This window comes from Triplophysa rosa, linkage group LG10 (genome assembly GCF_024868665.1).
Source record: "Triplophysa rosa linkage group LG10, Trosa_1v2, whole genome shotgun sequence".
NCBI classification, from domain to species: Eukaryota; Metazoa; Chordata; class Actinopteri; order Cypriniformes; family Nemacheilidae; genus Triplophysa; species Triplophysa rosa.
Window position 1 is genome coordinate 19,437,644 of NC_079899.1, and position 26,771 is coordinate 19,464,414.

Genomic DNA, 26,771 nt, shown 5'->3' on the forward strand with positions numbered 1-26,771 from the left:
TGCTGCGGTTCGCTTGCACAAGAGACAATAAATAGTCAAATGTAATTCAAATGAGTTTTATAGATTATTGGTATAATTACATCACTTGCAAAATACTCACAGTCCTTGATGCTTAGTCCAGGTAAGAGGTAAGGTAAGGTTCTTTCATACTGGAAAAGTTTTGTGTTAGAAAAGCAATTTTTCTTTTTTTCTCTTGGAGTTCTGGTACAGATGCTGCGGTATCTCATGAGTAATGTTGATGCTAATGATAATGTTCTTCATATTTGCTGCCTCTTTTTATTTCGTTAACAGCATCAGCCTGGCATTGTTTGCTCTTAAACAGGGGTTTCGGTGTTGTTCTAAATATATAAACACACTCGATCACACAGTCCTGTCTAGGAGCACAACACATGCTGTGGCAGAGCCTCAGTGCCATGCTTAACTCACTGCTTCTACCACCTCCGGTACATTTTACTCTCTTTTCTTCGCTTCTCTCACTTTCTCTAGCCCCAGGATAAGGTAAGTACGAACTCGCTGTCTTTCTGTTAGTTTCGTCTTCTCTTTCCGTAGCTGTCGTCTCTGTCGCTGCCCCTTTCCATACTACAACTCCCATCATGCCTCACTCCACTGTGTCATCTGGTGCAGTGCCTTTCTGTAGAGTCTCATTTCTTTCATAAACACTGAAGCCTGAGCTCCTCTGCTAGATAGAGCAAATCTAGAACTACCTGCATCTCAGCTCATCTCAACTGGAACTCTGGTCTCTCAATCCGGCAGGTCCTCTTGTGATGAGGTTCGGTTTGTTCTACCCGGCTCCGAAGCCAAACATGCTTCTTATCAGTCACACAAAGCCATAAAAACATTCGCAGAAGTTTCAGAAATGTTTGTAGGAGTAGTTTACTAACAGGAAATGTGGGCAGTAGTTGTGTTTTGTGAAATGTTGTGGAAGTGATTAGTATTGCTAACTATGTTTTGGTTGCTTACTTTTTTGTTCAGCGTGGCATGGATTGTGTTTATATGTTTCGATTTAGTTGCGTTGTTTTGCTATGTAACATCCAGGGACAAAGGCTTCGCTCAGCAGACTAGACCAGTTTCTTAGAGAAAATCGCTGACGGCACTGACATTGGTTTCTCAATCAATGCATTATTCACAAAAGTCATCACAGATCAGTTTCTTGCTAAATAAGAGAATAGATGCAGAGGTCTAAGCATGCATTATTGTTCACTAGTTTTTCTTTTTTATAAAATAACCCAATGCCTAGATATTACACCAGAGCCTCCACGACAAGAATTTACATTGTGCTTTCAAACACCCACATACTGTATTTACACAACGTGACCACAGTATATGATGTAGAAGACATATGATAGGAGTAACAGTCTTTGTTTCACAAGCATGCAAAAACCCAATACCATTTTACTGTCGTTATTTTAGCTCTGAACAGCCGTCTTGTACAATGTTCAAAGTAAAACAGTTTAAGAGAGGGAGAGAGTATACTGTAGTGATGATGAATGATGAAATGGTAAAGGAAAAAGTGTGATAAGCTAATGCAGGGGAGAGAAATAAAGAGAGAGAGAGAGTAGTGCAGAGAAGGGTGAGCTGGCTGCTTCAACGATTTAGAACCATAAAAATAATGCATATCATGACAAATGAAGCCGAAGTGATAGGGAGGGGCACAGGAAGGGACGATAGAAAGTTGTTAACTCATTCATCTAAAAACCAGGCCGCAAATAAACAATTTCATCAACACAAACACTTTCTCCTCTGTGTAGTGCAGAATAGTGCTGTACCTTTATCCTGCTGACTGCTGCAGAATTTTCTCATACGTGCACCGTGCAACCAACTCAGACGGCCCTGCAGAGGTCCAGACGTTTCTGAAAGCACTGCAGAAGAGTGCATACTGTTTTCATCAGAAAATATTTGAGAACTATCTAGAGCTCTTTTGATGCTAGTAAGTGCACACTAAAGGGACTCCTTTAGTGCAACCACATAAGAGTTCCTTGGCAACCATACACCACATCCTATCAACCTATAAGCACCACTCACAATCTCTACCAAAAATCTCTTTAAAGGAATAGTACTCACAATCAATGTGTTCCAAAACTGTGTCAAATTCTTTGTTCTGCAGAACACAAAAGAAGATATTTTAAAGAATGTGTGAAACGAAACGTTTCAAGGGAGTACCATGATAGTTTTTTCCATACTACGGAAGTCAATGTTGCTCCAGAACTGTTTAGTTTCAAACATTCTTCCAAATATCATTCTTTGTTTTCAGCAGAATAACAAAATTTACACAGGATTAGAACAACTTGAGGGCGAGAAAATAATTATAGAATTTTCATTTTTGGGTGAACCATCTCTAAACTTCAGACCTCAAACTTAAACCTCTAGGTTTGACATAGTTGTCCTTACTTATTTATTAAATCTTCCACACATCCTCCAACTTCGGTTTTCTACCTTCCTTCTATCTGTCCATTAGATGTTCGTCTCCCCTCTCAGAAGGGTTTTGATTTTGTTATCCCTGGATGTTGCATGTTGTAATTTTTGTGTTTTTGTTTTGTGTTCGTCCCTGTATGTGTCTTTCGCTTCGTGTTTGTGTGTCTGCTTGCTTGTGTGTGGACACATATGTGAACCTCTTACACACTCCAGTCTGCGCTCCTTCAGCTCAGACAGGTCCAACACTCTGAACAGAAGCTCCTTCGCTCGAGACAGCATGATGATTGAAGAGATGTTGGCGCCCACTAAAGATACGGTAAGAATCCCACTTTCTTTATCTCTTGTTTCTGTCTTTCTCTCTTTAGCCGTAACCCTACACATCCAAAGATTTATTGTTTATCTGCTGGCATTCTTCCTACAATTGCATAAAGTCCACCCAGGACTTTCCACAAAACATCAAGCTGTCCTAGAACATTTTTGTGGGTCCCATGGGATTTGTGAAAAGTTCCGCCATGCAAATTGAATCGGCTTCACATTTTAATTCCCAAATGTGTCTTTAAATAAACTCTTATTAGATTGAAACTTTGTCTCTTTCTCGTTTGAACTCAGTCTATCATCAGACAAATGAAAGACGTTGGAAGCTGGGAAAAGTGAGAGTCAGACTTGGATACACTTACACACATAACAGCCTGGCAGATGCTCTCTCAGGCTTTTCCGTTATGTGCTTTCCTTTTGGATTTCTGTTTATCTTTCCATTTTACTTAGGGTAATTGATACCAGACTGTCGAAACCGCACAATTCCTAAAGAATGTATTAATGTAGTGAGACAGTCATAGTTAAATGTTCGCTAAAATGCTGTATTCACTTGCGTACATGATGAAAGAAAAGTTCAATTTTAGATAAACTAACCCATGTTAGTTTAGAAAACTAACATGCACAACACTTTTGTTCAACTCACCACTGATTAATAAATATATGTTTATTTTTGCTTTAGGGTCAGATGCAAATGGAGAAATAGGCTGTACTTCAAAACCCAGTTAGCTGCCTACCGTAGACAACTTTAATAGGGATCTATTGAATGCTTAGTTCAGGTTAAGTTAATTACAGTAGGTAGCATACTAGATTTTGAAACAGCCAGAGAAACACTTTTAATCCTCCTCACTCCCTGCATCTGACAGTATTAGGGTCACCCTTTACAGACTTGAAGCTAAACGTACGTATGTCTGTATTTGTTTTAAAGCTTCACAGTGTTTTTAAAGACATTTCCTACATGGTGGACCCTCAGAATAAGGTACAGGCCGTGGCTGTTACATCATCACTCTATAGTTACATCATAGTTTTCATCCCTCCGTTACACAACAGCCCACACACATTTCTTTGCTTTCAGTCTTTTGCTCAGTGGTGTTTGCCTGTTATTGTTTGTTTTTAAACTGAAGCTCGTCCCCATCTACAGCTTTGTGTTTGTCTATTCCAGGCAGATGGGCATTTCTATGAACCCATTGTACTGTTTCCCATGTTTTTTATTTTTTCATGATTGTCCTGTTTAATGCCATGCTTCATCTCAACTCAGGTTTAGGGTTCTCTAGGTAACTTGAGATATAGTATGTAACAATTAAATTCTAGCTTTGTTAATTTTTTGTATTTTGGAAACATGCTCACTTTTACAAGTTATGCAAATTTTCACTTTGAAATATATATGTTTGAATGTCTTTACAGCATCTCGCCGTCACTCGCGAATACAACAGCGAGTGTATGAGGCGATACAGCTGGACCCCTGACACAGTGGATCACTCACACAACACTGTGTGCAGTCCTGTGCATTCTGGGTAAGAGCTTGTTTTTCTCTATGGCACTGTACCATTTACAAAAATACTATTTACAGTGATACAAAAGTAGTGTTTATATATGGCATTATTTGTTGATGGGTAATTCTTCACGTAGGAACTTTTTTTTACTTTGAATTAAAATTGTTTTAATAAAATTGTTCTAGATAATAGAAAAGTTCCCCCTATTTGAAGAATCACCCATATATGCACTAAATGAGGCTTTATAACAAATAAATGTGAAACACTCACTACACACATTTAAGATTTAATGGCATAGATCGACAGCTTGAATTTGTAAAACTTGTGTTCACATTATACATGATAATAAAAAAATGCTGAACTATAAGGGGGATTCAGCATGTCATTGGCAATAATAATGATACCACCATTGTTTTTGAGGATGCATGATGAGCTTTGCATTCTTTAGAGCATATGGCATATTTTTCTGTTTTAAGTTTTCGTTTAATTTCTTGCAGTGTTATACATAAGATTTCGTTTCATATCAGCTTCATGTCTCATATGTATGTCAGCTGTCATGTTGCCACAACGACGATTGTAATAATGAATGTTGTTTATTTTGTTTACCTCCTGCTTTCTGTTCTGTTTTTCTTTCGTTCATTTTTCCTTTTGCAGCCCTTCCTCTCCGCTTCCTCAGTATGACTCCAGGTGAACACACAGAGTCCAGTGACATCACTCTTGTTAAAGCTTTTTTACTCTCACTTGTCTATTCCCTCTATTTTCCATCTGTCCTCCCTCTTTCTCTCCGGTGTCCTGTTTGATCTCTCCTCATCCGTGTGAGCGCTCCTCCACACCCGTGTGTCTTTAGTTCAAGGAAATGGACTTTCACGCACATGATTTGTCATTGTTATTTACTCACCCTCATGTCCTTCCAATCCAGAATGAAACCAGTATGACGATAATTGAAAGAAATTCTACTTTTGTCTTCAGTGAAAGAAATAACATATGGGTTTGGAAAGACACAAGGGTGTATAAAAATGAAACATTTTTTACTTGCACAAGTAGATGATTTTTTATTTTATTAAAGAAACACTGATGTAATTGAACTCACTCATCACTAAAGAAAAATGTGTTATTAACATTCAGGGAAGATGCACAGCATTGGTTAATCTCTTACTTTTTAACCAGTTGATAATGGGTGTCTTGGGATTCATCTGTGGAGGTGTTACGGGTCACACTATTGATCACTGATCACTGCTTCGAAACAATTGATCTTGGCAGTAAACATGATCATATTTTGATAATATTTTCAGCTTTCCACACTGAGTTGTGTCTAAACATTGACTATATTTTGGTACTTTGGGATAATGTATGAGTGACGACATGCTGCCAGGTTTAACAGCTCGAAGCACTGTCACTTCTCCTTTTTTAATTGTTTTATCCTCTGTCTTGACTAAACTCTTTCTCTCTCTTTCAATGGTCTGTGGTTTCTTTCTTGCTGTTACTTTCTATGTTTCCGTATATACCTTTTCTTTCACCCCCTCTCTTTCACCAAGTTTGTTGGGTGTACTGTGATCACAGCATGGGAATCGTCTCACACTCGTTCGTGTCTGTGTAGTGGGTTAGCGTGGTGTCCCTCTTTCTCTCTTTTTGTCTGTCTTTGTTAACCCTTTATTATCCTAATGCAGGTTCCTAGTGAGTTTCATGGTCGATGCCCGGGGTGGATCGATGAGAGGAAGTCGTCATGATGGGATGCGTATAATCGTTCCACCCAGGAAGTGTCAGGCACCTACCCGGATCACCTGTCGTCTGGCAAAGCGTCATCGCCTGGCATACCCTCCCCCTATGGTGGAGGGTGAAGGCCTTGTCAGTAGACTGGTGGAGATGGGGCCAGCTGGGGCACAGTTTTTGGGGTATAGTTTCAACATCTTAACTCAAATTATGTGCAGTTTTACAAATATGTATAGCCTATGCTTGGGTTAAAAGCTCCTAAATGCATAAACAATGTAAATGATGCAAAAAAAGGTTTATCTTGGATGAACTGCATCAGTTGTTTTGAATTGTTTGCTATTGAATGTAAAACATGCACATGAGTCATTTTCAATGTTGCGAATGCGATGCGTCTTGCTCTGTTTTAGCAACTCGTGTTTTTATGACACTGTCAAGTTAAAAGATTTTGAGACATCTGCATTTTATTCAAGTCAATTTTGTTTCTCTTAGCTGTTTTTGAACCTGAGAACATGTCCTATGTGAATGGCCTCTAACAATCGTGTACTAATATTACCTCATTCATTTCTTTTTCTATAAAGCCATTGTCATAATTTTACCCGCAGCTCAGCAGTTTCACTGTCCTGTGATTCATTTTCAGGCCTGTGATCGTAGAAACCCCTCATTTTGGCTCTATGCGAGGAAAGGAGAGAGAGCTAATCATCCTACGCAGCGATAACGGCGAGACCTGGAAAGAACATCATTACGACTGTAAAGCGACCGAGCTCACCTCTATCCTGAACGGCATGGACGAGGGTAATCAAATAGCTAATGCCGTTACTGAAACCATCCAGTAATAACTTCACAAATTAATAATGCTTTTAATTACAGAGATGGACAGCCCGGCAGAGCTTGAAAAGAAGCGCATCTGCCGCATAATCACAAAAGATTTCCCACAATACTTTGCGGTGGTGTCACGCATCAAGCAGGAAAGTGATCACATGGGGCCAGAGGGTGGAGTCTTGAGCAGTGACGCAGTTCCTATGGTCAAGGCTTCCTTTCCTCATGGGGCACTTACTAAGAAAATTCGTGTTGGATTGCAGGTAAATGGGATTATTAAACGCTTTTAAATGGAAATGTCAAAGATGTTTTGGACAGTCCGTGCTTTAAATGAATGCAGTGATCTTCAAAACACTGTGCATAACACCACAGTTCCTTTCCACTTATTTTCTCCCTCTCTTTGCTCTCTCTCAGGCACAGCCAGTGCCTGGGGATATGGTGCGGACCATCATTGGTAACCGAGCATCATTTAGCCCGATTGTTACCGTGGAGCCCAGGAGGAGAAAATTCCACAAACCCATTACCATGACAATCCCTGTACCACCCAGATCCAAAGAGGCTGTTGGACGCAAAGGAGAATCCGCCCCCTGCCTAAGACTGCTCTGTAGCATTACAGGTATGTCAGCAGTGTCGGTGTATGTATTGTGTTTTATTACAGAAAATGGAAATACATACCACTTTATCTCAACACAGTATTGTATTGAAAGATGATGTCCCTAGTAATATGTGTTGACAGTAATGTGATAATGTTGTGATAATTTGCAGGCTCTGTAGAGGTCCACTTTAGTGTTTTGTGTTTTTTTTTTTTTTAGGTGGAACTTCACCTGCACAGTGGGAAGACATTACTGGGACCACTCCACTCTCCTTTGTCACAGACTGTGTGTCTTTTACCACAAACGTATCTGCCAGGTGAGATGCACACATCTATCATGACCTCTACAGTTTGTGTTTGTAAATGTCCCTGCTGATATCAAATATATCAGATGCAGAGAAACAAATCATTTTCTTGTTTTGAAGTGGAGGACATCTCAATCCCACATTAAATTGTCTTGTTTACTTGCATGTTTACATCACACGGCAGTTAAAAAAAATGACTGCAAACATTACTTCCGCCTGGCCAAACCAATATACATGTAGATAAGGTCATAAAGAGGTTCAAATAAACTTCCAGCTTTTTTACAAAAACACACACCTTTTATATAAACAATACTGTGGCTCTGCTTAGCTTTCCGTGTTCACTGACTTTCACTGGAATATGTGTGTTTTGGGTTAAATACAGTTGAAGCTATCTTATTTTTTGCCATATAAAAGTAATCAATTACATCAGGGTTAATGGCTTTTGCTAAAGCAAATAACCAGTAGGCTCTTTGTATAAAGATTGTGTTTTTGTGTTGAGTGTAGCTGAGTTTTGATCTGGAATCCAAGACACATGTCTTTCTTGCCATGTAGATGTAACCGAGAATGTAAATATTTGTGAAATGAAAAAAAATATACTGCAATGTTTTGATCCCCTCTGGGCTTCTCTCCTTCCCTTTTCCTCCTCTATTCTTTCATCCTCTCTCCTCTCCATTTCTCCCTGTAGATTTTGGTTGGCGGACTGTCATCAGATCAGTGAGACGGTGGGTTTAGCATCTCAGTTGTACCGAGAGCTGATCTGTGTTCCATACCTGGCCAAGTTTGTGGTGTTTGCAAAAGTGATCGACCCTGTTGAGTCCCGTCTGCGTTGCTTCTGCATGACTGACGACAAAGTCGACAAAACTCTAGAACAGCAGGAGAACTTTGAGGAGGTGGCGAGGAGCAAAGATATTGAGGTGTGGATTTGGAACGTATGCTGGTGCACACATACAAGCTGGACATGCTATATACAGTACACATTAATTAAACATGAACAGTGTTTTGATTTTATGAAAATCCAGATTTGATGGACATTTACATTGTCCCATACCCATAGATACAATAATCTTTTCCTGATCATTCATAAATATTATAGAGACATAAACTTAATGATGATTCCTTCTTTGACAGATTCTGGAGGGCAAGCCCATTTATGTAGACTGCTGCGGCAACATCTCCTCTCTGACAAAGAGTGGCCAGCCACTTATTTTTCATTTCTATGCCTTCAAAGAGAACCGGCTTCCATTCAATATCAAGGTTTGAAAGACATTAACATTAAGCAGTTCAGTAATCCATCCTAATAATCCTAAAATAAATTGTAATTAGTATATCAGTATATTATATATTTTGTCTTGTTTAGATGACATGATGTTCCAATGTGACGTTTAAGCACATGTATATTGTGTGAATGGACGTTTTTCGTGTTCTGTGTAGGTCAGAGATATGGGTCAAGAGCCATGTGGGAGAATATCTTTCCTCCGAGATCCCAAAACTGCAAAAGGACTGCCACAAAGTGCAATCTGTAACCTCAATTTCACACTGCCAACACACAGAAAGGTAAAGCAAAAACATGATTCAACGACATTTCCTTTGATGTTTTCTATAGCCTTCAACTTAAATATAAAATGGTCACAGAACTATTTCTGTTGCTGCTTTTGCCGTAACATTATTCAGCACTTTCTTTGTCACTTTCTTGCTCTTCTGTGTTTCCATTTTTACCTTTCGACTCATTTACTGTCCAATCTCTGCTCCTTTACTTTGTCTCCTCTCATGCGACCATCGTTTTAATTTATCTACCCATCGCCATCGGCTGCTGCTGCATTATCTGTTACTGCAATGCATCGTGGGAAATGTTAGGAAATGGAGTCGGATCCTGATGATGAGGTAAATATGACATACTTTGTGCACCTTTGCCTTTAGTGTGGGATTACATGATCATATGCTTATTCTCATTGGCTGAAGTCAGGCAAGCGCATGACTTCTATTTCTGTTTATCAGTGGATTTGAAGTGTTGCTTTTTTGTGGCTTGGTGGAAATATTTTTTATCTCTTTTGCAGATTTTTTTTCTTTGATTTAATTTCAAAATGGAACAGTTAGACACTGGACAAGACCAAACTTTCACACTAATAGGAAATATATTTCTTTAGTCGACACTCACTCAATGGACCACATTTTGATGTGAATGTACCACAAGATAAAGAAAAGAGCAAAAAAGAACTGGTCTTTACAAAATCAAAAGACCTTGAAATACTTTGAATTACTTGTGAAAGTAAAAGACCCACATAAATGTTTTCATTAATAATCGTCACAGTTATTTTAATAGAATTGTAAATTAGCAGCTTTTTATCACTTTTATCAAGTTTTTACTTTTTTGTTATTGCAGAATGACAAAGATCGACGCCATACCTTTGCCTCTTTAGCATTGCGAAAACGCTACAGCTATCTGGCCGACCCAGCATCCAGTGAGTCATATATGCTTTTATTCAAAACTTCATTCTTACTCTGGAATTTGATAAAAATCTATAAAAAGCTTTAAAAACCTCATATTTCTCAATTTTTCAGAAATAGAACTGCCAGTATGAAGTGTCTGTGTACATTACACATAGACAGTTACATTGTTTGTTTGTTAATTGTTTTGCCCTTTGTTTGGATTTTTTATTGGTGTGCTGATTATGTCTTTGTTTTCATTGTTTCACATTTCATATGATTTGCTTCCATGATTGTGTATTGCCCATTGTATTTTTGTACTGTTCATCTTGTAGATGTTCATCATAAAAAACTTTGGAATTTAATATTACTCTTTTACCACTTACTTATTTTTGTTAATTTATGGCATTGTTTCTTCATTTTGTTTTGTTTTGTGTATTTCCATTTTGAATAGTTTATATTTTCATTTAAATGTGTGTTAGAATATTTTTAGTTTGTTGGTCTATTTTGTTTAAAGTGCTGATTAGGGTTAGTTTTACATCTTCAACCATTTAAGTTCTGAACAAATGACATTTCATTTGTTTGCAGGTTTGTTTCACGTTTTCACAGTTTTTCCAAAGAATTTCCAACTGCTGTTTGTTTAGGATTTCCTCTGACTAAGCCTTTCTCTTTTTTCTCTTCTCTCTCTTTTTAACTATTTCTGTTTGCTTTATGTTATGTTTATTAATTTAATTATACCAGAAGCAGCTGAAAGAGGTCATAACACCACTCCAAAAACCACACCGCCGCAGCCTTCTGGCTACGCTTACAAGCCTGTCTTTACGACGCGCTCCTACCAGGCCTGGGCAAACAGCTCTCCTGTCAATGTGCCTAGCCAGGCCAAGTCTGGATTCGGCTCCCTCTCCAGCTCGTCATCCAACACCCCCTCAGCCTCCCCAATGAGGTCGGTGTGGTCTGTGAACTCTGCTTCTCCCATCAAATCCGTCATTGGAGGCTCACCAGCGCCCTCTGTCAAATCTGCCAGCGACATTGCATCACCAATTCGATCTTACAGAACCATCTCCTCACCTATAAAGACTGTAGTTCAAGGTGCCCAGTACCCAGTCCAAGCCTCGCCAACCCTTTTGTCCTCTCCAGGGAAGAGTTTTCCAGAACCCATTTCAGTTAAAGGCCTTGCGGGCCTGTCAGCCAGGACTTCCCCAGTACCATCTGGAGGGACTTTGCTGGAAAGATCCTCTATTGCTATGACTCCTCCAGCCTCACCTAAATCCTCTTTAAACATGTACAGCTCAAGTTTGCCCTACAAGACTGTCGTAACCTCAAACCCTTCAGCATCCTGCTCCCCCATTAAAACTGTCCCAGGCTTTTCCTCTATCAGGGCTAACACTGATGCCTCTGGCTCTGCCAGAGGATTCTTGTCATCACTCTCCTCACCATTGAAATCCGTCTCACCCACTGCAGCATTGATCAATGGGACAGCTTCCCCAACCAAGTATCGCTCCTCTTCCCCAACAACGCATCTTAACAGCACTCTGCAGGAAAGGATTCAAGCCACAACAAATGCAGCAACAACAAGTGTAAATGCCGCTTTTGATGAAGTGGAAAAAACGTTGAATTCTTGCTCTGCTGGCTATGGCACTCTAAAGTCAATGTCTTCCACTCCATCGTCCTCTTACCATTCTATTCGTTCCTCTGCGTCAAGCTCATTATATCCCTCCCTTAGGTCTCCTCCCAACTCTACCACTTCTGTCACCTCTAGCACTATAACTGTGCCTGTCTATTCTGTTATAAATGTCTTGCCAGAACACCAGTTCAAAAAGCTCCCTGAAGTCTCCATGTCAACAGCTGCTCTCCTGTCCCCCAGAAAGGCCATGCTTCAGGAGATTAATGCCCAGAATCAGTCCTCTTTTGCCAGAACTCTGTCCCCTGTGAAAACTCCCTTATTAACAGGGACACTCAAATCCACTATCTCATCCCCTTTATCCAACAGCCAGGAGATACTAAAAGATGTGGCAGAAATGAAGGAGGACTTAATCAGAATGTCTGCCCTTTTGCAAACTGATACAACTTCAACTTCCAAAGGTTATCCATCTGATTCTAAAGAACATAAAGTAGATGACGAGGAGCCTTTTAAGATTGTAGAAAAGGTCAAACAGGACCTGGTCAAAGTTAGTGAAATTCTAAGCAAGGATGTTTTAAGGGAGAGTAAAGCAAATATTAAAAACAGCAAGACAGAAGATGTCCTAGAGGTTGACATTGATGATAATCCACAAAATGAATGGAGATGCCCCCCTCGATACGAAACGCTAGCCCCTCAAGTCAAAACGAAACCAGTTTCAGACAGAGATTTCAATCTTGCCAAAGTAGTTGACTACCTAACCAATGACATTGGCACAAGCTCTCTTTCTAAAATAGTAGAGGCTAAACAAAGAACCGAAGAATCAAGGAGAGAAGGAGAGGAGAAACAGAAACGTGTCCTAAAACCTGCAATGGCATTACAGGAGCATAAGCTTAAAATGCCTCCAATAAACATGCGGCATTCCCCTTCAGAGAAAGAACTGTCAAAGTTAGCCGATGCATTGTTTGGCCCCGAAATAGCACTCGACTCTCCAGATGATGTCTCCCATGACCAAGACAAGAGTCCGCTCTCAGACAGCGGCTTCGAGACTCGTAGTGAGAGAACGCCTTCAGCTCCCCAAAGTGCAGAGGGAATGGGCCCCAAAGGGCTCTTTCAGGAGATTCCCCCAGTCATTACTGAAACACGCACTGAAGTTGTACATGTCATAAGAAGTTATGAGCCTCCAGAGGATCCTAAGGAACAAGTATTGGAGGAGGCTAGGATGGCAAAGCCTCCACTACGGTGTGCTGACAATGAGCCACGATCACCAGGTGGATCCATTAAAGAAAGAGTAAAAGCTTATCAAGCTAGAGTCAATGCAGAGGATGATGCAATGTCCAAAGGCATGCGGGTCAAAGAGGAAACTCACATAACAACAACTACAAGAATGGTGTACCACAAACCCCCAGCTAAAGAGGCTGCATCTGAGAGGATGGAAGAGACCATGTCTGTTCGAGACATAATGAAGGCCTTCCAGTCTGGGAAGAATCCATCCAGAGAGTTAACAGGCCTGTTTGAGCACAAAAACAGCAGTGAAAGTGCAGAGCATTCCCTTAGTCCTATAGATCCAATGCCAAAAGTTGAGCGCATTATTGAGGTTCACATTGAGAAATGAAATAAAGCAGAACCAACTGAAGTTATTATTAGAGAAACCAAAAATCACCCTGAGAAGGAAATGTACATATATCAAGGTCAAGGTGGAATTAAAGAACTGCAAAATAGGATGGGCAATGAACAACATGACAACATAGAACCTGAGGAGTCTCTTCCTTGCTATTTGGACTCCAGAATACACACACCTGTGGAAGATAATAAGACTTTGAAATTGCTGAGTCAGCATTCAGTAGAGTACAATGATGATGAATCATCTGAAACAAGGGGAGAGTCATACAAGTTTGCAGACAAAATGCTCCTCTCAGAAAGGTTTGACTCCTCCCAATCAGACTCTGATGAATCTGTGATTGACAGGTCACGTTACTATGGCGAGGGAACACACGGTGGCTCAGTTAGAGAATTCATGCTAAAGCCTGATAGGTCTGGCAGATCATCAGAAGATGACAGTTATGACAAACTCACTTTGGTGCAGTATGCCTCTGATCCTGATAGTCCAAAAAAGTCTATTTGGATGAGAGTTTCTGAGGACAGGCAGAGTAAAAGCAAAGAGAAAAATAAGTATGAAGACAGAGTAGACAGAACTGTCAAAGAGGCCGAGGAAAAACTTAGTGAGGTCTCACAATTTTTTCGTGATAAAACTGAAAAACTGAATGATGAGCTTCAGTCTCCCGAGAAGAAGCATCGCAGGCAAGATGCAAGAGAGACTCGTTCTGGGCCCAGCTCAACTTGCAGTAGCCCAGAGAGGTCAGTGCATAGAAATGGAGAAGACTGGAGTAGAGACAGGTTTAGGGATAAATACGGTTCCCATGACAGAAAATGCGCCAGTCTACCAAGCAGCCCTGAAAGACGGGTTTTGCTTCAATACAATGATGACCACAAGAAAGGGGACTGCTCATCTGCAAGCAGTGCGAGTGAATCCTCTAAGTATTTCCAGCCCTCCACATCTAAAGTTAGCTCGGTCAGAATGAAATTTGAATCAGAGGCTCAGAAACAAGAGAAAGGGCCCCAACGTGGACAATCTTCAGGATCACCTGTAAGGAAGCTGCAGGAAAGTAAACTTCCTGTTTATCAAGTTTTTGCTGGGGGCAATCTTCCAAAGTCCTCCGAGACTTCGGAAACTGAGAGAAGCCCCATAAAAGATAGAGAGGGTGGGCACAGTTACAATGTTCGAAAAGCTCAAAATCAGCATAGTGATAGACAGAAAAATAGATCAAATAACTCTTCCCAAAAAACAAACCAAAATGTCTACAGTAAAGAACAAATTGCCAGTGAAGACAGAAAAATATACAAAACTTGGGAAAATCATGGCAATGGGCAACTGAAAGCCCAAAAGACAAAGCTTACCCACACGTTAGTGCATGATAGGCAAAAGGAAGAATCGCAGAATGAGCAGCACTCATATAGAGATGGAAACAAGGAAGAAACTACTAAAAAGATCATTTACACAGAGTTGGTAATTCGAGAAGATTCTAGTAACATTGAAAAATGCAACGGGGCTCTAAAAAAAAACTCGGAATCGCAAATTCCTGTTATGGTGTCATCTAGTTATATAGACCATCATCAAAGTAGCACATTAAAACTAGATTCCTCCAAATCTGAAAGAACAGGATCTCACCCTAGTTCTGGTGCTAGCAAGTCATCTAGTAATGTATCATCAGTAGTGAACTCGGATTCTAAAAAGCAGATTGCTAACATAGTCTGTAATGGTGTTGATGAAACCCAAGTTGAGTATATTGAAAAAGTGACTCCAGGTGTCACTGCAGACATTAAACCTCTTCCTGTTTATGTCAGCATTCAAGTAGGCAAACAGTATGAGAAAGAAACTGCCACTGGGCAGTTGAGCACTTACAAAAAATTAGTAAGCCATGAGAGCAGGACAGTACACGAAACACGTGGCGCGTTTTATACTGTCAAACAGAAACAGCCACTATCCCCACAGGGTAGTCCTGAAGATGACACACTAGAGCAGGTGACATTTATGGACAGTTCAGGCAAGAGTCCAGTAACTCCTGATACACCTACATCTGAGGAGGTCAGCTGTGACCTAAACTCCAGAGCTCCTGACTCTATCATAGGTTCCATGACTGGCATGCCTAGCCCAATCCCGGAAGAGTCAGAGGAAGAGGAGCAACCTAAGACATTTATTTTTAAGGAACTACCAGCAGATAAAGCCAAACCTGCCACTCAAACACCAGAGCATTCAAGAAGGAAGCAAGACTCATCTGGAAAAAGAGGAAAAGACAAACGCATAGCTTACATCGAGTTCCCACCACCACCGCCTTTGGAAAGCGAGCAAGGTGACCCTGATAAAAGGGGGTCATGTCCTTCCTCTGAAGCAGAAACAGAGATGATGGAGGTGAACCTCCAAGAGGAACATGACAGGCATCTCCTTGCTGAACCGATCATAAGAGTCCAGCCTCCTTCCCCTGTCCCATCAGGAGCTGACAATAGTGACTCTAGTGATGATGAATCTGTTTTTCAGCCTGCCCCTAACAAAAAGTACACATTCAAAATGGCAGAGGAGGGCGAGAAACATGTAAAGCCTAGGAAACCAGAGAAAAACAGCTCACACCACAAGGAGCCAGGCATCAATGGCATTGTAAAAGGAGAGGAGGTAGAATGTGAGCAGAATGGAAATGATCAATCTATTACTGATTGTTCTATAGCAACAACTGCTGAATTTTCTCACGATACTGATGCAACTGAGATTGATTCCCTTGATGGCTATGACCTACAAGATGAAGATGACGGGCTGAGTGACCCAAAAACATCCAGCAATGAGGGAAAAGTGAGTACTTTCACCCAGAGCAAACTTGAAGTGATAGAAGAGGAAAGCACACCAAATGATGAGTCAGGGGAAAAGGCAAGGAGGTCATCTGGGAGAAAATCTGATAATGGGAAAGATGAAGAAGAGAAAATATATTCTTTGGAGGGAAGACACCCTGACAGACAAGGTTTTACAGAAAATTATTTCAGTTGTCAACTAGAAGAGGGCATGAACACTACCTTTAAAACAGTGGCCACTAAAGGCTTGGATTTTGATCCCTGGTCTGGTAAAGCGGGAGAAGAGGGAGCTTTTGATTCTAAAAACAAAGATGAAGATCCAAAGCATTGCGCTTTATCAGTGGACGACAAATCACAAGCAACCACGCCAGATACCACGCCAGCCAGAACCCCAACCGATGAGAGCACCCCAACTAGTGAGCCCAACCCTTTCCCCTTCCACGAGGGCAAGATGTTTGAGATGACCCGCAGTGGTGCTATTGACATGAGCAAGAGGGACTTTGTTGAAGAAAGACTTCAGTTTTTCCAGATTGGTGAGCATACTTCAGATGGGGACAAGGGGAAAGTGGGCAGGAATGCGGGGGTAGTCCCCTCTGACTCGAAGGCAGGGGAAAGAGCTGTAGAGGGAAAGGTAGAGGCAACCTCAGGTATAACACCATCCAGAGGCAGCACAGCGCAGGGCAGCACTGACTGCCCGGATGCACCTCCATCCGCTGACACCACTTCATGCACTGTCACAGCTTCCAAGGTCGACCCCAAATTACGCACCCCCATTAAGATGGGCATCGCAGCTTCCATTACTATAAAGAAAGACTCTGGCTCAGCCGAACTGACTGATGTTAAGGCAGAGTCATCACACAGACAGGTTCCAGAATACATTAGCTTGGAGTCACAGTTAGCTGAGGGTCACTCTGATAGAAAGCGCACTGACTCTTCCACGACGGGCAGGAAAGATTACCCCTCAGAAAACTGCAATAACAACAATAATTTAGAGTCCTCCAACGTCCAGGCCAACTACATCCAGTGTGGTAGTGTAGTGTTCAATTTGCAGTCATCTTCTGAACCCACCTTACAGAAGGCTAGCAGGATAGAAGCTCAGTTCTGTAGGAACTCTGGGGAGAAATCAAAGAGTGCTAGCAATCAGAGTATTCAGGGTATAGTCGTCTCTGAGAACAGGCAGCACAAGTCTAGGCTCCCAGTCAAGGCAACCGGGTTCAGTTTTAACACACACAATTCAGGAAAGCAGAAACCTAAGCAAGTTGTGAGGCCAGAAGCAAGGAAAGTGGATTCTGCATCTGTAGTGATTGAGCCCAAATCTAGAATTCCTGTCAAGGAGGTCAAACGAAATAGTACACTCAGCTCAACTCCTACAGCTCAGGTAGTTCCCAGGTCAAGCAAGCCCACGCAGTCAGAAAGATCAGTCAGGCTGGTAGTTCCTTCTAGGCTGCCGTTCAAAGATAAAGCTTCTGGTGGGTCAGTTAACGAGGCAAGTAAAGGCAAAATAAGTGAAGTGTGTAGACAGTCAATTGAGTTCTTAAAGAACGTTAGCGGGGAAGCAATAAAAGTGGCCGAACGACTTTCAGACGAAGAGAAACAGACGCAGGGAGAGCAGTCGGAGGAGGACAGCAGCACATCACGAAGCACCTCACTATCGGACCCCTCTCAGTCCCAGCCCTCCCTCTCCGCTGGCTCCTCCCGAGGGGTCAAACCCTCGAGATCAAAGGTCACCAGGGCGGTGGGCAGTGAGAGAAGGAGGAGTAAGCGGACTGGAGGAGGGAAGGAGGGCAGTAAGAACAAAGGGGCTCGCAGGTCGCCCCCCGTCGCGGAGATCAAGCCTAGTTTGTAAAACTTTATTGAAAATTTTATTTGATCCTTAGTTGCATGAGCCGTTGTGACTGATTGAATTGCCTGTGGCGTGAACAGTAGCTGTCATTTATGTCATTCTTTCATCACTGTGCTGTGTGACTGTCAGATCTTCCCTTTCTTCTACCCTTACTTTACACAGATAATTTATCATTATAATGAGGGTGGGACACTGAACGGTCTCTCTCTGCTGAGTTTGGTTAATAGAACGTTTTTGAGGAATTTATACCCGTTTCAGTGTTTGTGAACTTTGTAAGACAAATTTTACAGTGTTGTCTGCATGCTTATTCGTCCATCTCAGAAATCTCTGTTTTTATGTTTCATTTGTATTTTTTGTACACGTGTATAAGCTCATTGTTATTGCCTGCATAGATTCACAGAAAAATCTCAAATATGCAATCAGAGCACCAGCTGTGTAGCTAAAAAGTTGTTTACTGTCTGTTCTTCCTTTCCTAGCCAAACACAGTTTTTGTGGAATGTCCTTTAGGTTTTCTGTCCAGTCACTTTGTTTATAGTTTTCTTAATTTGAAAAGGCATGTTTGGCCAGAAAAGGAGGACATCATCTAGATATTTATTTAAAGTTAGTATGTAAAATTGACTTACAAATGTTTATGTTTTGTATGTTGTCACAGGTCCACAGAGTCCCTGTGAACGAACAGATCTTCGCATGGCCATTGTGGCCGATCACCTGGGACTGAGTTGGACAGGTGAGACTCGTTTTGAAGTACATTTTACAGTCATATTTGTCAAGAAAGAAATATCAGTTGCATAGATAGGAAGTCAAATGTGACCACAATTTATAGTCATTGTAAGGTAAGGTGCTGTAAAGATATCTTAACTTGGGCCCATGCTTGGTATTTCAGTGCATTTTTAAATTCCGCATTGTTCTTCACATCTGTCAGCACACAAAGATCGACTGTATATCTCTGTATAACACATCATATAACATTCCGATAACACTTTCAAATGCATGAAATGTATGTAAAGCTCAAAAGCCAGTCTTCAACAACCTCATAATAATGGCGGGCTAAAATATACGTAGCATTTCTAATTTTAAATGTACCGTCCTTTTTTAGAACTAGCTCGGGAGATGAATTTTTCTGTGGATGAGATAAACCACATTCGCACTGAGAACCCAAACTCTCTCACAGCCCAGAGCTTTATGCTCCTCAAGAAGTGGGTCAGTCGGGATGGGAAAAACGCTACGAGTGAGAATCATCTTTTGTCTCTCGTACCTTTTTATGCAGCACATATTTTGACAGTACATGCAATTCTTTGTAAAAGTTTTCTTAAGTTGTACTAACTTCTTTTCTTAGCGGATGCACTGACGGCGGTCCTGACTAAAGTGAACCGGATGGATATTGTGACTCTGCTGGAAGGGCCCATATTTGACTATGGTAACATTTCAGGCACCAGAAGTTTTGCAGATGATAGCGCTGTGTGCCAGGAGAAGGCGGATGGTAAAGTTTAGCCCCATCTAGCTGACCCCCCACCCCACCTCACCTCACCCCACCTCCCCAACCCATTCCTTTTTTGTCACCTTTGTTTTTCCTCTACCTCCCTGTGCAGTTTGCCAAGTTTTAAAACAAATGGGCCACCAATAGACTCAGGCCCTAATCAGACAAGAGTCACACACGGCCCTTGAATCACTCTTTATTTTAAAGACAGTCTGTTTTATTCAGAGACATCATTTCTGTTACCCTTTTCCCTGTCTCCCAACACCATATGCATGTACCCGGTTTGAACATGCATGTATATGGTCATGTGACGTGAAGCAATCACAGCATGATGCTTTGCCACAACAAGTATAGGAAGGGCTGCTTTAAACAGTATTTTTCGGTTACACTTTTTTAAGAGCTTTAGATTGCCAGTGGAACATGAAACACTTGATTTCTGCCAATGAATCGTTTTTTAGTTTAGGTCAGGATGTAGCTAGTGTTTTGTCTATACCAGATGCATGTTATTGCCAACTGTTTCTTGATCAAAATGTTTTGAGTTTGAGGGTTAGAGAGGTTTTTTTATGCGGTGGACCTCAGCGCATGGCCTCAGTTAAAAGACTCCGCTCTCTTCTGCCTCTCAAGCTCTGACCTGCTTCCTCGTCCGTATTTCCTTCTCTCCTTCCCTGCACTGGAGCAAGGGATAAAAAAAGAAGAGAACGAAGGAGATCATCCTTCTCTCTACAGTCTCCTCGTCCTCGTGACAGTCTTCTGTGACAACCTGGTCCAATGCAACAAAATGAATTGTCCTCTTCTCCAGTACAATCCTCATCATTTCCACCCTCTGTCCATCATTCACCCCTTCCCAATTACCCTTGGTTTATTTTTGTCATTCACAATGTCATTGTCATGTCATTTTAACTTGCATGTTTTTTGTGTTAACTCTAAAGCTGTCATCTCCTCTTTCCCATGCTCCACCAAAACACCTCTTAAATCATTTTCTGCATCACATTTGCAGTTTGCCCATAAAGCTCAACCTCCTGTTGTGACCCAAGATTGTTCATCTCCCCCTCGGAAAACCCCTTCTACTTCCAAAGCACCAAATTCTACAAAATCTCCCTCAACCATCCTTCTCTCCTTCACTCTCTCTCAACCTCCTGTTTCTGCACGTAGAATTTGTCTCTCTCCCTCACCCTGCCCATCTCATCTTGTCCCTTCCTCTCCCTGTACGTCGCTCTGCTCGAGTCCTGCTCTCTCCTCCCCACCTCCCACACTTTTGCCCCCTTGTGCATGCTGTCACTGCCCCTGTGTGCCCCCAGAACCCCTCTCACCAATCCATCACACTGCTTAAACTCCTCCACTATTGAACTCTTTATTTGAACACATCATGATTCTTAATTTTGTTTAACCACATTTGGGGTCTCAGTATATTGGGTAGCGATGCATATTTTACGCAACATCTGTAACAAGAACTATTTGTAATTTTTGGGATTTTTGTCCGTATTTTGTAGGGCTGGGCAAAAAAATTGATTCATCGTTTTTTTTAAACCGATCAATTCAATATCGATTCTCAAAAGCTGTGAATCGATTTTTTTTCTTTCATATTTACACAAGCACTGAACATTCATTTACGTTAATGTTATTGCTACTACTATCCACTAGATGTCACTTTTCTTTTTACAACGGGTGGATGTTACAACAGGGAGTATCCTTCATTCATTGCTTCATTAACATGGGATCCGGGTGTGTTATCGAATTTAACATCACCTTCATATAAAAGGCAGCGATTCACATGATTGCAGCCTCTGTTTACAGCTATTTTTGTGTAATTTTGTTAGGTATACTGCATCTTAAATTTAAAATAACTGTTCTGTTTCAATATACCCAAGTGTTTTAAAGTTTAATATACAGGTTTGTGGCTCTTCATTTCATTTTTTAATTCACCATTGTAATGTGATATTTACTAATCTTTTTTAGAAATATCTATAGGATTTGTATTAAATCTATACCCAGATAGCAAGCAACCATTGAATCAATGTAAAAAAATTGTTAATTTGTCAATGTTAATTGCGTTGAATCAATATCACTTTTGCACCTGCAATTTATGTTGAAAAAATGTTGAAATTTCAACAAATCACAATTATATTAACTCTTGTATTTTAATGTTAAGTTTTCTTTAACTGGTCATGTTTAAAAGTAAACTTTTCAAAACATCTCTTTCTCTATCAATGTATAAGTGTTCTTGTTAAAGCACTACTGTAAACATTGAAAGTGGTAAAAGAGTTGCCTGATCACAATAATTGTGATTTGTTTAAATTTCTAAAAAATGTCTACATTAATTGCAGGTGCAAAAGTGATATTGATTCAATGCAATTAACATTGACAAATCAACTATTTTTTAACATTGATTCAATGGTTGCTTGCTATCTGGGTAATCATTGACTCGAATCGAATTGAACCGAGAGCTTGTGAATTGGAATCGAATCGGAACATCAGAATCGATACCCAGCCCTAGTATTTTGTAATGATTGGCTTCTTGTGTAGATGCGAACAAAATACCAACAGGCTGTGACACCGTGTCTACACCCGACGCGACAGGCGCTCCGCATCCAGTGCGGACAAAATTTAAAATTATAATGGTTTCTAATGCGTCATCTAATACATTTTTGTAACACACTGACTCTAATTCTGTACATTTGTTGCGTAAACCGAAGTTAGACTGTATTTTAGAACCTCTTTGTTATTTTTAGTGTGGGGAGATCACATGCTCATACATACACATGTTACCCTCTCTGTGTTTGGGGATCTAAATCTGTTCCATTGTCATTGTTTATTAACTGTGTGTCTGTATGGATTGTGTGTTGTGTCTGCTTTAACTTTAGGAAACACGATCTGCTGCGCATTTGTTGGTTTTGCTTTTGCTCTTTAAGGTGTGCTTAGGAGATTGTCTTTGTCTGTGTTTAAAGGAATAGTTCATCCCAAAATACAAATTCTGCCAATTTATTTTCTTCAAAGTTCAACATTTTAAAGAATCTTGACACAGCTCTTTCAATACAACAAACAACAATTCCTTTAAGCACATTCACGTGTGTGTGATTGTAATCTGGTTTTGTCATGTCCATCCATCTGTATGTGTGTCATCTCACTCAGGTTACTGCCACATCCTGGCTCAACTCCAGTCAACTTCCAACCCCATCCCCGTTCCGCCCTCTAACTGCCCCTCTATGTCTGATGACCTCGAACCCATCTTAGATCTGCCCCTTGACCCTCCCCCTTACAGCTCCTCCTGGGGGACACAGCAGTGTGACGAGGATGTGTCTGTCAGAATCACCTTATCCAGACCCTGCGACCTGACCTTGGCCCAGTCTGCAAACTACCCTCAGACACTCTCTGAAACATCTGCTGAAATACACACACACTCCGACACCCACGCTGACCCGCACACACACTCCCCTGCTCCTCACACACACCCTCAGCTCTCTTCCGACAACCACACAACAGAGCTCTTAGCTGAAACACATCATACCCCTGGCACACTATGTCTCCCTTCTGCTCAACCTCATCTAAACCCCTCTGTACCATCTGGCACAAACACAATCCCACCCTCTCTAATCGAGCAGGACCACCCTATACATGGGTCTCAACACAACGAACAAGGTGAAGAACGTGAGGTGGAAAGACAGAAAAATGAATCAAGTGACCTGACGCACAAGGAAAAAGAAGAGCGTAAGAATCCATCATCATTACCACCCCCTCCATCACAACCACCACAGGTTAACCTGAACGAGTTTAAAGTCGATGATAACTCTGACCCGCCTTTGCGACCCTGGGTAGAGGTCCTGAAGGAGTCTGGTTCAGGAGGAGAGGAGGAGGAGGAGGAGGAGGAGGAGGAGAAAAGTGAGAAGAGGCAGGAGCAACTGCGCTGTTTGCTGGAGGTGTCAGGAGGCCATATTGCAGAGAGGGAGAGGGAAGTGAACGAGGAGATGATTCAGGAGAAAGTAACAGACACGGTGAGAGGTGTTGAACAAAATGAGTCTGAGTTGTGCTTGCTCTCCGCAGGCTGGCTTAGTGAGACCTCCAACGTTAACGCCGAGCATCCCACTTCAGGGCGGAGTCTCGGGTCGGACCACCTGGACAACACCAGACAGGACAACAGGTACTTCAACGTACACTTGTGAATTTTCTGACATCAAACAGCTTCTCGGGTTTATATTGTCAGAATTTAAGTTGTTTAAATCATTTTTAAATTTGAGACAGGTTATGTTCTTAAATTGAAACTCTCTCAGCCAGGAGAACTCCAGTGACTCCATAACATCATCATCTAGAGGGGATTCAGGGAAACCTCGACAAAACGGTGAGCACTCCAACGCCACGCCTCACAGCTCAGCGTCTCAGGAATCCACCAATGGTGTGAAGGCAGGGGCGGGCAGACAGGAAGGAGCGCTGATCGCTGAGCACAAAGTCCAGGTGAGAATTAATGAATTACCAGCAGATTAGATAATGGTGCTACCGCCTTTATAAAACACATGCTGCTTCTTACTGTATTAAATGCACTCTTTCTTATCTTAGTTACTGTGGAATGAGATCATATGTTGTTGCAATTAGAATCTAGAAGACTATATTGAACCTTAGTTATTTTGTTCACAACCATGGTCCTGAATTAACATCCAGCAAGCCACAAATACCAGGAAAACTTGTGAGAAAATCCAAGGCAGTTGCTCTTTAACTTTATTATGTCCTGCAATATAATTAATTGTTTAAATGCAAGGTGGGTAGTGTGACCATCACTGAAGTAAATGATGCGAACAAACAAGTCAAAGACTAACAAAACATCTAATGAAGAAGATCTGTTTTGTAGTCAGACAAATCTCAAGGTTACACTTTTAGAGTTAAAGTATTACCATTAAAAGTTAATCTAGTATGTCTGAATGTTCATTGCTTTAAGCCACCAAAATAAAAATAAAACCACAGAATCACCTTTTGTGTGTTCTGGTGCATTTTTTTAGACTTTGTTTTTAGTTTCATCTCATTTATGATGCTGTGAGTAACAAATGACCTACACTAGTTGACACAATATGTCATTTCATGGTCTGTAAGAAATATTTATGGATGTTAGATTTACCATTGTCAGATGTGACAGAAAGTTAATTTTGGACCCTTTGCAGCTTTGCTCCAGAAGAACTAATACACTGATAATCATATTATGTACACTAACGTTCCGTTAAAGACGATCACACGCACATACACATTTATTAAGATGTATTTTATATTCATTCATTAGCAGCGTTCATCAACAGAAACCGGTCTGGATGAAGAGCGCACAATCACCACCAAGGTGTTCCGCAGGCGTCTCGTTCTCAAGGTACCTGCCAGCTAAACCGCAGTGCTGTCAGGTTCATATCTCTTCATGAGATTTTGGTCCGGGTCCAGTTTTGGTGAAAATCTGAACGTGTGGAATGAATCTGATTTGTGTAGTCAGAATACAGTGATCGGTGTTTGGTCAAGTGTCTTTTACTTGTTTCTTGCTGTGTGTTGGTTTCTTTGTTCTTATCTGCTTACAGGTGCTAGGTTTTCATCTTTTAGGGGTCTTTTGGGGTCTTTACTTTGATAAGCTTTTTGCCTGTTGGAAAGAACAAGCACAATTTTGATCTCTTTAAGATGTCAGTTTTGTCTCGTAAGATAAGATGAAGAGCATATGGAGTCCTTTTTCTGCTGAGAAACAGGCTTTATGTATCTGATATGTGTACTTGGATTTGCTCAGAAACCACCTCTGCGATCAAAAATTGGAGATGTCAATATTCAGATGTTTTTACTATATCAAAAAGAAAAAATTATAGCAAAATTGAAAGAAATTAAACATGAAAGAGCCATTTCTGAGCAATGATCTTTAAATATGCTTGATTTATAAATGCACGTAAAGGAATGTGTTTCCCAGCTAACTGCTTTGTGTGGTTTCTAAAGGTTGTGATGGAGTGCATAAAAGCGTGTTGGTTCATATTTAAAGTACCAGCTTTGCTTGCAGGTTCAGATGGCTGCTTTGGGTGTGTGGAAACATGCTTGTAGGTGTGGTGCCTTGTGTTTGAAGGTGCTGGACGTGTGGTTGTCAGCATATTAAACTAAAGTCTGTCTTGCTTCAGGGGGAGGAGGCACGGAACATTCCTGGCGAATCCGTTTCAGAAGAACAGTTTATTGATGAAGATGGCACCATTATTACTAGAAAAGTAACTCTGTTGTTTGATGTTTGTTATCTCTATTCCTCTCTGTTATCAGTTTCTGATGTTCATACACTGTAAAAATTAAAGGTTCTTTGAAACATTTGGGGTTCTTCACATTGCCACGCCGGCGGAACCCTCAGGGGAAACTCAAGGCACCGCTTCACGAAGGGCGGTTCTCTGAGGGAACCCTCAGGGCTTCTGGGGGATCCCTTTTATTAAAATGGTCTGGAACTATCTTGGGTGCTTCAAGGCACCATTTCAGTTTATATTTGCCATTCACAATATTTTAATAAGCAGAAATACTAAAAGCAAATACAAAGTAAACAGTTTATTGATAAACAACAACAATTTACATTGAATAAATATTCACAAAATAGTCAATATTGTACATTACCATTCTAAATTCATGAAATCAAATGTATAATTAATATTGTGTTGGTGATATTGTTATAAATTAAAACAACATCTTAACAAAACTATCCAAATAATTTTCCTTAACTTTAAATATAAATACAGACATATTTCAGGTACTTTGTACAAATGTACAATTGTAAAAAAGTCCAGCAAAAAAGTAGTCTCTAATAGCAAGGCCTACACCAATGGTAAAGTTGTAATTTTCCAGAAAGCAAATCCTTGCGATAAGGAAAAAAACAATGCTGTTCTCTCCAAATGGGCCTCCTGCTATTACCAGGTGGTGTGAGGATCCAAAGACAAAATTATTTCTATAGTACATTTCACAATTTTGTATTGCTAAAGTAGATATGTATTTATGGCAAAAAGAGAACAGGAGCTGCGCCTGTTGGCCTTAGGTGTCCCAGGCAGTGTAAGGATGATCATCAGGGTGGGCTGGGTCTGTTGGCCTTGGGTGTCCCTGGGAATAAGACATAGAGACAAAAAAGAGGGATTTAGATAACGTCTCATAAAACATTACATTTAATCATTTAGCACATCACATATTGCTTTACAAATGTAACAATAAACAAAATATTACAATGCCTGCTAGTCACTGTTTTGGTCTATGGTTAAGGAGTACAATAGGCTATTTATAGCAACAACTGTAATAATCCACTCTATTCAGATTTTTTCGTTGTCAATGAGTATTTTTACATGTGCAAATATAACAAATAACATAATAATAAAAATATCATAATAAATATAATACTTACTTTTTTTTGCT

The 26,771-nt window shown here is 40.7% G+C and overlaps 1 protein-coding gene across 1 annotated transcript in view; it reads left to right on the forward strand.

The window, feature by feature from the left end:
* ank3a (ankyrin 3a) overlaps nucleotides 1-26,771 on the forward strand; it is a 73,160-nt gene that overhangs the window by 40,858 nt on the left and 5,531 nt on the right. The window contains 22 exon segments of the mRNA XM_057343599.1: nucleotides 2,626-2,728; nucleotides 3,653-3,703; nucleotides 4,129-4,238; nucleotides 4,872-4,904; nucleotides 5,885-6,109; nucleotides 6,565-6,719; nucleotides 6,795-7,006; nucleotides 7,158-7,359; nucleotides 7,556-7,652; nucleotides 8,326-8,554; nucleotides 8,769-8,894; nucleotides 9,072-9,194; nucleotides 9,495-9,521; nucleotides 10,021-10,099; nucleotides 10,806-17,918; nucleotides 18,576-18,650; nucleotides 19,020-19,151; nucleotides 19,260-19,403; nucleotides 22,530-23,535; nucleotides 23,666-23,846; nucleotides 24,661-24,741; nucleotides 25,517-25,600. Of these exon segments, the coding sequence (XP_057199582.1) occupies nucleotides 2,626-2,728; nucleotides 3,653-3,703; nucleotides 4,129-4,238; nucleotides 4,872-4,904; nucleotides 5,885-6,109; nucleotides 6,565-6,719; nucleotides 6,795-7,006; nucleotides 7,158-7,359; nucleotides 7,556-7,652; nucleotides 8,326-8,554; nucleotides 8,769-8,894; nucleotides 9,072-9,194; nucleotides 9,495-9,521; nucleotides 10,021-10,099; nucleotides 10,806-17,918; nucleotides 18,576-18,650; nucleotides 19,020-19,151; nucleotides 19,260-19,403; nucleotides 22,530-23,535; nucleotides 23,666-23,846; nucleotides 24,661-24,741; nucleotides 25,517-25,600 (10,588 nt within the window).